This window comes from Oryza sativa, chromosome 2 (genome assembly GCF_034140825.1).
Source record: "Oryza sativa Japonica Group chromosome 2, ASM3414082v1".
Lineage (NCBI taxonomy): Eukaryota > Viridiplantae > Streptophyta > Magnoliopsida > Poales > Poaceae > Oryza > Oryza sativa.
The window spans coordinates 17,718,526-17,728,712 of NC_089036.1; the positions used below are offsets into that span (position 1 = coordinate 17,718,526).

Below are 10,187 nucleotides of genomic sequence, written 5' to 3' on the forward strand. Positions count from 1 at the left end.
TACTCTCGTCTCGGCTTACAAATAACTGTCGATAGAACCATGTATACAGCGTCTCGGCTTACGAATAACTGTGTACACAGCCAGGCTGTAACCTATCTTGTCGGTTGCTTTTTCAGGAAACTGAAACTGGCCGGTTTGCCGATTTTGATTTTATACCATGTAAAGCGACGATCACCAGTTTTCCGGAACCATACAAGTGAGGTGAGCGCACGCTGCGAAACGAAACGATCATTTGATTGAGGAGCCGCACGTCAGGCTATACAACGTCAAGATTAAAGAAGGTAGTAACACAGAATGTACAAAGGTGCCTGTCTGCCCGTATTAGTTCAGGATCTAAACCGGAGTCTTCCTGTGAGCCAGCTACTTTCATTCTACCATTTTTCACATTCATATTGATGCTAATGAATCTAAATAGATATATATGTCTAGATTCATTAGCATCAATATGAATGTGGAAATGCTAGAATGACTTACATTGTGAAACGGAGGGAGTACCTTACCTCCGAGGCAACCCACCGACTTTCTTCAGAGACGAAACTTTGGTAAGAGTCGTTGAGCTTGTTCAGTTGTTTAGGAACTATTTACAAGACCAGGTGGGGTATTTCACAAAACGGCCTTTGCAACAGCGCTACGCTGGCAGATTATCTTATGATTTTCTTCTGAGAAGATGGCAATCCAATACCCACTTTGGCAGCATGAGATATCTTCAAGGATTCGAAAGATTTCCTGCATCAGAGTTATGATAATCACTATGGTGTAATGGAATGTTAATGCATGGTCTGTGTTCTTGAGGACCTAAATAGGAGAACAGTCATATAGAGATAACAAGGTTTTACCCAAAAAATATTAGGCAGCTGCCATATGTATGTTTAAAAACGATATTTTGTTGTGGATTTTGTTCTCTTTTTGAGCAAATTTACCCGTTGTGAACTAGAACTTTCAACAATCAATGTAAAGAAAGATAAGTATGCTACCTTAATGCTTCTGCAATCTCATCACTTGCTGGATCCAATTTGAGTCCATCAAAAAACGCATCACATGCCTTTTCAAAGTCCTGAATACAGAGGGTCCAGAAGCATTTCGTCAATACATGCTGGCAAATATGGGGGTAGCAAGACAATATGTACTGGAATATTCACCTTCAGTAACATTTGAGCAGCACCTTCCAGATAGCATGCCTTCGACCAGTCAGAATGCATCAACCTGCAAATTTGAGCATCCTGCAATGCATTGACCCCTGCACCCATCTTAAGCCAGCAAAGGCTCCTATTTGAGAATAGGGTTGCATCATGCGGGCAGATATCTGTTAGCTACAACAACAAACCAAATCGACAATCACCACATTTGTTAATTGCTACCACTTGCATATCATACAAAAATTCCCACTTGCATGCAATGTTTCCATGTTAGGCTGCTTAGCCAGATGTGGCTATCTGATATTTAATTTCCAACTCAATAGTGTGCAGATCTGTAGACATATCCATCCAAACCACATAGATTTCTTCCAAAATCCATACCATTAGAATGGTCTACTTGTTTCAGATTTTTTTTACAAGAGGTACAGTTTGGTGTGATAATAATTGAGGTTTTGTACCAAATCTAGATGACCTCTATTGAGATTTTATAGGAGTGTTGACAAGAACATTTATGTACCACATTTCATATAGGAAATGCAGAACAAGAAGTAACCACTGAATCATTATAACGATGACAGTTCTCATTAGCAGCCCATGCAGGAGAGCAGAACATTGATTTCTCCACATGAATGTGAATTTATTAACACAAAGAACTGTAAACCGAAGCAGCAAAGGAACATACAAATAGAGGCACTGTACTAATATCTAATTCATGCTAGGGACTCAAAATGATGCATAAACATATATTATGAACTGACAGTATCGAAATGATTAATCATTTTATGAGTAGTACAAGAACATAGTGCGATAAAATACCCTAGTATAGAGCTTCATTGCAGTAATGTAATCTTGTCTCCTGTATGCCTCACTTGCTGCTAACTTCATATCAGCTGGACTCATTTTGTACATAGGGTCATCCTGGAATGTTGAAACAGGTTATTTGTCATAGACTAAGGGGGTGAGGGCATGCCACATGAGTGTGATGAAGACAATAGTTACACAGATTTGTTTGAGAAAGATATGAAAAGAATACCACATGGATCATGGATGTGAAGATAATAATTAGGAGACTGGAAACTGTAACGTTTCCAGTTTTGCACCCAACATGTTCACATAAAACCTAATGATTTCTGTGTATAGAATGAAGCTGAGAAAAAAAAAATCCAAAACTTAAACTGAACTGTTTAGACAAAAAAAAAAACTGATCTGCACAATTTATACCCAAACTAGATGAGTACAGATAGCGCGGCTTTGTTTGGTTCCAACAAAACCAAGAGTTCGTGATACACCATACCACCCTTGCCAAAAAGAGAAGGCAGAATGAAAAGGCACCACTTAAAGTAGCAAGCAATTGATAAGGCAGAACAAAAAAATATTGAGATATATCAAATTGACATTCTTTTCTATTATTGTTACTAGACCCTTGCATCCAAAAAGAATATTCTACATCATTTTCAGTCAACCAATTATGATGCATCCGAATTAGTGGAAGTGGAATTGTGTGCATGCATTGGAGAAATCTTAAGAGTAGGAAATATCCTAATGCAAATGATAAACTTATTAGAATATGGCAATGATGCTTCAGATCATACCTCCACCGATGGACACGATTTCACATAACTAATTACCCCATCAACACTCCAGTCACACACAGATGGAATACGAGAAGTTACGGGAAGTAAGATCTCAACATCTTTCCTCCTATTGTTATATGCAGCGAGTTCTATTGGAAGGTGGCCGAACTGTTAAGAATAAAACAAAGAAAAAAATTAGCTATAGCATTTGCAAAGGCTATGCCAATTAATTCTAATATCGAACATTACAGTGCAAATTAGGGGTAGTACCAGAGAAATGAAATTATGCCTCACAACACCTTCATTGTGAATAACATGCATGTGGTAGCTAAATCGAAAAGAAAAACTTACTTCATCTGGAACATTAGGATCTGCACCAGCCTCCAGTAAGCACTTATAGAAGTCAGTTTGCCCGTTGTTTGCAGCAGTTATTAAGGGAGTTACCGTACCAACACCCTTCACATCAGCACCAGCCTGATACAGAAAATATTGTAGGTGCATCATCTAAATAAGAATGCCATGATTTGTATAAATTTTGGAATTGAAGTATTCATCCTACTCAAAAGTTCACAACATCCAATACCTTAAGCAGAAGCACAACACATTTCAGCGAGCCAGCATTGAGAGCCATGATGAGAGGTGTAAACACAGGTTTGAGTAGCTTGTTAAACTGAGAAGAAACATTGAAAAACACTATGATTAAATGATGGTAAGTTGGCAGACTTTTTTTTTTTGGGTCGAGAGTTGAGGGGTGAAAGGATTGGTAGTGGCAAGTCCAGAATGTTTCATACTCCATGTAAGCTCCACTTAGTATTAAGGTATTCAACAAAAATGATCTGGTCCCTGTTTTTAATGGTGCACCAGTAAAGTTTCAAGCTAAATACATGATAAGAACACTTTTATGCGATGAATCGCTTTTGAAATAGGCTTATTACAGTCCTGGGCCAAAGATAGACAATATCCCAAGCATGGACTCGATTATTTTTTTACAGTCCACATCTGAATTCACACCATGCCACATTCTGCATGCTCAATCAGTGGTAAAACTCTATGTTCAGGCGGAGTCAAGACTAAATTTAACCAAGCGTAGCACTATAATTAAAAGAATACTAATTATAAAAGAATATTGGTTTAAGTCGTTAAGAATACAGGATATGTTCCTTTTGTTTCCTTTTAAGGATTCTAATCAAAGAGGTAGTGCGACTTTTCTTCGTGGGTCATCATTTAGTGTCAATCCATCATTACAATTTTTTACCATCTCAAGTACTCTATGCAGACCTCCCAAAAAAAAATGTACTCTATGCAGACAACGAAAAACAAAAAATTAGGCAATGACTGGATAGACCTTATTAATGGTCTCTGTCAGTGAGACCATAGTTGCAGCCCCTTGTTATTTTCTTCACCAATTAAAACATTACCATTCCTAATGTACTGACCACTTATAAGTTGCGTTTTCTTTTCAGTTCCCCCTCCCCTCTCCTTATATATATGGACAATTGAACGCGAACAAGTTTCCTAGCAATTTGCATTGGGTTCAAATCATTGTACATACTTCTGAACATTCCTTAGTATTTCCAGGCTATTGGCATTTGGTGTTTTGTTATATATGAAATGGATCAAGAAAAAAGTTATATTCAGAACAAATCAGTTTTCACTGCCAAACAAAGCATGTTTCATAATTGACCAAACTAACATTGTCCACAAACAGTTTTGGTCAGCATGGAAAGTCAGTTTTTGAGTACACCTACCAAGAGAATCAACCGAAGTCGCATGAATAAAAGATGCCACGAGAGAGAAGTAGTGGAAAATAATCTAGTAGCTTTGACTATTATTCTGAACATTAGTAGCAAGCATAGAAAAACATCTAACATACATCTGCATGGTGGTCCAACAAAATCTTCATCACACCATCCTGCTGGCAGAAAGCAGAAAGATGCAGTGGTGTCCCATGAGAAGAAAATGAGTCAACATGAGCACCTCTTGAGAGTAAGATTTTTGCTATTTCACACTCTCCTGAAACCAGAAATATACATGTAATAGATAATTAGATATTATATACATACAGAACAATCCATAATATCCAACAATTTATTTGCATAATACAACTATCCAGCACATGCTAGAGACAATCATCACCGGTAGGTTCCCATCGAACATCCACACACAGCTGGAGTGAAATACATGAGTGCTGGAGATATTTGATCAGGAGGAGACAGAATATACAATTAATACATCTACATCTTTGAACATTTAACAAATTTTGTACAGGAGTAGAACCCATGATCTAACAGTGGAGGGCCCACTAGTTCTTTAATGTATCTAAACATTGCAATATGTGAAAAGGGGACAAGATCATTTAGTGTGTACATGTAAACCATCTTTGGACTCCAATATGTTGATATGCTCTCATGCCCAACATCAGAGTGGGAAACATATTCACTTCGTAAGTTAGCTCAGGAGATAATATAATGCACACATGGAGGACAAACCCCAAAGATGCAATTACACCATATTGATGCAATTACATAACAGTGTCACTCATTTATAGATGCATTAGCAACCATGTCAGTTTAAATAATAACTGAAACCAAATTGATTATTTTGCATGATAGGGACATGCTAAATTAGTTCTGGACATTTATATATGTTGAATTGATTACAGTACTCGGTAGAGTACAAGTTTTAAACCTTTCGTCAAATTCAGAGCAGAGAAACATAAATCACAATACTACATATACTTCCTCTGTTTCACAATATAAGTCATTTTAGCATTTCCCACATTCATATTGATGTTAATGAATTTAAATAGATATATATGTCTAGATTCATTAACATCAATATGAATGTGGGAAATGCTAGAATGACTTACATTGTGAAACGGAGGGAGTACAATACATAGCATCATAGTATAAGTATTGGCTTTTTAATTTCAAACAACACTGACTGAACAACTAAGTACTAACACAAAATAAATATGGTAGCTCTGCACGGTTGAATGAACACTGTCCTATCCATGAAATGTTGATAACATATTTTCAGACTTGAATGACCACAATTAAACAACTTGTTCTTGTCCAGCAAGATATCTCACAATCTGTTGCAAATTTCATTATCTACAACCCTCCGGTATAGAAACAAAACTCTTAAAGCAGTGTCCTGCATGCATATGATAATAGATATGTATTCAATGTGCATATAAGTGGGCCTTTAATAGCTGCCACATGGAGAGGTGTATATCCTTTATTATCAGGCTTATCTGGATTGGAACCATGGTCAAGAAGATACTTCACACCATCGATGGAACGACCACGAACTGCATAAGCCAGAGGTGTATCGCCTACAGAAAGCATCAAAAGAAGTTTAACAAAATAGAGACTCATACAAAAAACAACAGAAAAATGCATGCTAAGGTTTTTGCTAAGCCCTCAAGAGAATGTTTTTATATACCTAATTAAATATGTTCCAGTCTCTAAATACACATCATAAGTATATACACCAATCCAATGTAGCGTGGCTTCAACTCGTTGGTTAGTATTGGGGCCTGGATGATTTGGAAACACTGTAACGATTATGTGTTCAACGGTGCGCAGCCAAATGTTCAAAGGGTCTTGTATCTAGCCAGTAAAGAAGCTTAACTATGGAGTTTGGTCGGCGCTAGAAGTCTGGTGCAGCTAGCTGCAGGTTAATCCTTACGCTAGGGAGTTTTGGGATGTATGTGCCCTGTATATGTGGGGTGTGTGTGTGTGTTGTTTTATGAAATCTTCTCTCTTAATGCAATGATATGCAACTCCCCTGCGTATTCGAGAAAAAACTATCTACACTTGACAATTGCACATTCAGATTTACAGGAGAATGTAAGATATCAGTTTCCTTCAGTACATCAAAATATCCTGGACTCCTGGTGCCTATAAACACTTCATTAATTTGATGAGTATCATCAGCACAAATTATATTGTGGGATGTCCAGCTCAATAAGAATAAATAAACTTAAAACAGTAGGAAAACAAGGATAGAGTTGCCTATGTGCAGATAATCACACAGTCCATGTATAATTCACCCTAGGCAAGGTGCATGTTTTTGTGAGGCAATATTATGTTAATATGTTTCTTTTTTTTAATATCAAACAAGAAGATATTACCAACTGAACAATCAGATAACCAGTTGTGGTTGGCACAGAAGAAATTAAAAGGTTATTGTCGAGTTAAAACCCAAAATCATAATCAAGAAGTTGCCAGTTGCCACTAAACCTAAAGCAAGCTATTTCTGATGGTACAGTGCACACAGACAAAAATGTGATAAGCTGCATTCCTTGAAAGGTCTTTGTATATAGAAAGAAGTGTATAGAATGATAGAAATTCCTTTCTGAGGTAAATTGATGAAAATTAGCAGCAATGGTTTTTCCAATGAAGTGGTTCTGCATTAAAATAGTAAAATATGTCATGATGGATTGATGGTAGCCTGGTACAAATGAAAATCATAAACATTAGCATGATTTTACAGCATGAGGTTGTGTCATGTACGTTTCCTAGTAAGGGCCTAGTTTTACATAGTTTAATTTTTAAATTTCTCAGAAGATAAATATAGGGACTGAAATGGAATTCACATTCAGCATATAAGCTGAGTTTACCAAGTAGTCCTTGTGTAATATTTTAGTTATGGCTAATCGAGAGCAGCTTCTACCAAAGTTGTAAAATATGTATGCCAAAATAGGAGAGACACCAACATGAAAACCATTACTCTACATGGCTGTTCATCATGCATATCATATTAAGCCCAATTCGTTGGGCATTTACATGCATGCAAGTGATTGATGTTCATTTCAATACTAGAGAATAATTAACCAAATATTTTCAATATCTGTGCACAATCCCATTCCCATCTAGAGGAAAACAAAACCGACAGCATGAAGCAATCGTAATCCTCAACGAGGTAATCCACATTAGTCATCACAATAAAGCATGCCATGAACAAAGCACACAGAAAAAAAAAACTCAACTGATGATGCCATCGTGCGTGCTGTGAAATCCAACAGGCCCAAAAATTCACCCAGGTGCTACAGAACGACTAGATAAACCTAGGGTATCGCACGAGGAGTCAGCGGCGGAGAGATGGGTAACCTGAATCGTCGGCGGCGTCGACGTCCACCTGGAGCTCCTCGACCAGGTACGAGCACACCGCGAGCATCCCGCGGCCGGAGGAGACGTGCAGCGCCCCGGCGCCCCGGTCCCTCACCCCCTCCACCGTCTCCCGGAGGCGGCCCTTCCCGCCGTCCAGCTTGCCCGCGATCCCTGCGCGCGCGACGACGACGACGACGGCATCGATCAATCGGAGAGATCGATCAGCCCCGGCCCCCCGGTAGCTCAACCAAACGCAAAACCGACAAGCAGCAGGAGAAGACGGGAGGGGAGTAGCTTGGCTTACTCTTGAAGGCGGCGAGGTCGCCGTCCGCCGCTGCCTGGAGGAGCCGCCGCGTCGGCGCCCGGGGATCTGCGCGAGAGGCCGAGTAAGGTGGCTAGGAATCGGGTGCTAGTGCTAGCCGAGCGGAGCGGAGATAGGGTTGGGGGGGGAATCGAATCGATCGCTTACCGCTGGGGAGAGGCGGCGCCATGGCTGGGCTCCCGGAACGTGGAATGATGGCGGAGTGGAGTGGCAATGCTAATGCTAGCGAGAGGAGGTCCTCTGCCTAGGGTCTATGTATATGTAGGCGCACGGCGGGGAGGGGGAGGGGGAGGGGTCGCGTTGGGTTTCGGGACATCGGGTCGGTGGGGGGACGGGCGGGGAGTTCAATCTGCGTGCGCCGACCGACCGAATTGGCTCGGGCACACAGGGGGGAGCGTACAGGTGGAGTGCAGTGTGGTTTGGGCCTTTGGGCGTTTGGAGTTGGACTGCGCGGCCGTGTTGTGCAGTGTGGTGGAGTCGTCGACGAACTCGGGTGCCAACAAGGTGTGTTAATAAAAGTTTTTTTCTTTATTTGTGAGTGGAATTTTTTCTTTCTTTTTTTAGTGGATTATTTTCTTTGTAAGACAGTTCAAACGTACACATTCTTGTGTATCAAGTTTCATTAGCCTATATGACATTTTAAATAGAGTTAAACTCAAATAAAACATGCATTGATAATGGGACAATATAAACAGGAAAGCGATGTAAAAATAATAAAAAGCAAAAGTACGAATTAATTAGTTAATTCATAAAAATGCAAAATAGGAAGGGGTTTGATATGGGGAAAAGTTAGGAGATTTTTTAGAACATGCCACTCAATTCGCACCACCTTTAGGATTTGCCATTCAATTCGCAACACTTTCAGAATATATCACTGAGCACGCGAATTGTTTCATTCCGTGGCACTCCATCTCTCCGAAGTTACACGTCATCGCCCATCCGTATCGCATCGCCCGTTGCGTCATCTTGCCATTGCCGGTGTAGGGGAGGAAGGCCGCCGTTGTGGGGAGGAGGAGCTTGGCTAGCGTTGGGGAGAAAGAGCTCGCCATTCCGGTGCGGGGAGAAAGAGCTCGCCAGCATGTGCGGAGGAGAAGCTTGTCGACGTGGGGAAGAGGACCTCCGCCAGTGCAGGAAGAAGAACTCGTTGGTAGATGTGGGGAGGAGGAGCTTCGCCAGCGCGGGAAGGAAGAGCTCGCCGGCATGTGCGGGGAAGAAGTTTGCCGGCATGGGGAGGAGGAGCTCCGCCGGCGTTGGGGAGGAGCTGGCGTGGGGAGAAAGAAGAACTCGCCGGCGTGGGAGATGAACTCGTCAGTGGCGCCCAGATGACTTAGATGAACTTCGTGACAGGGGCAAGCGATGGCGCTCGGCTTCAAAGGGACAAGGTGTCACGGAATGAAACATTTCGCGTGCTCAGTGACATGTTCTTAAAATAATGTTACGAATTGAGTGGCAAATCCTAAAGGTGGTGCGTATTGAGTGGTATATTCTAAAAATTCTCAAAAATCAGATTTAGCCCCCTGGGGGTAACTCCTAAAACAATAGAGAATGCAATTCCATAACTCACTGCCAAGCAATTGATTAAAAGTAATAAACAATATCAATAATCAATAACAACAAATACGGTGAATAATTATAAATACCAGCAATATAAGACCTTAAACGCAAGGTAAATTTTTTTTGACGGAAGACGCAAGGTAAATTTTGATACACGACATTACGACTTCATGGTTTAGCTGTAGAATACTACACAAAATCATTTTTGAGGAACACCCTCTGTAAATATGGTTATTTGCCAGAAAACACTGTGCTCATTAAATTAGTGTTTTCATGCTAACGAGACAAGAGGAAGCCCACTTAATTTGTTACACGGTTTGACCAAATTGCTACTTCATATTTTGCTTAAGTTCGCTGCATCTGTCTGCTTGTTACAACCCAAGGTTTCCATCCTGAACCCAATGCTCACCTTGTGCTGACGTTGCCGCCACCGCCACCACTCTCTTCGTCGCACCGACCAACCCTGTCGTCGAGATGCAAGGCT

At 40.6% G+C, this 10,187-nt stretch overlaps 1 protein-coding gene across 3 annotated transcripts; it reads right to left on the reverse strand.

The window, feature by feature from the left end:
• Positions 1–217: 217 nt before the first annotated feature.
• LOC9269313 (uncharacterized) lies at positions 218–8,373 on the reverse strand. 3 transcript variants are annotated; one of them, XM_066307253.1, is made up of 12 exons: positions 8,297–8,373; positions 8,132–8,197; positions 7,828–7,998; positions 5,979–6,047; positions 4,584–4,723; positions 3,294–3,380; positions 3,062–3,184; positions 2,729–2,878; positions 1,953–2,054; positions 1,140–1,310; positions 975–1,054; positions 218–726 (listed from the first exon to the last, which is right to left on the reverse strand). In XM_066307253.1, exons 1-12 carry the CDS (start codon positions 8,316–8,318, stop codon positions 642–644), a joined length of 1,266 nt encoding a protein of 421 aa, XP_066163350.1. In that variant the 5' UTR covers positions 8,319–8,373; the 3' UTR covers positions 218–641. The 3 variants fall into 3 exon arrangements, with proteins under 3 accessions (XP_066163350.1, XP_015624438.2, XP_066163351.1); XM_015768952.3 differs by having other exon boundaries at positions 5,916–6,047; XM_066307254.1 differs by lacking the exon at positions 3,294–3,380 and having other exon boundaries at positions 5,916–6,047.
• Positions 8,374–10,187: the final 1,814 nt, after the last annotated feature.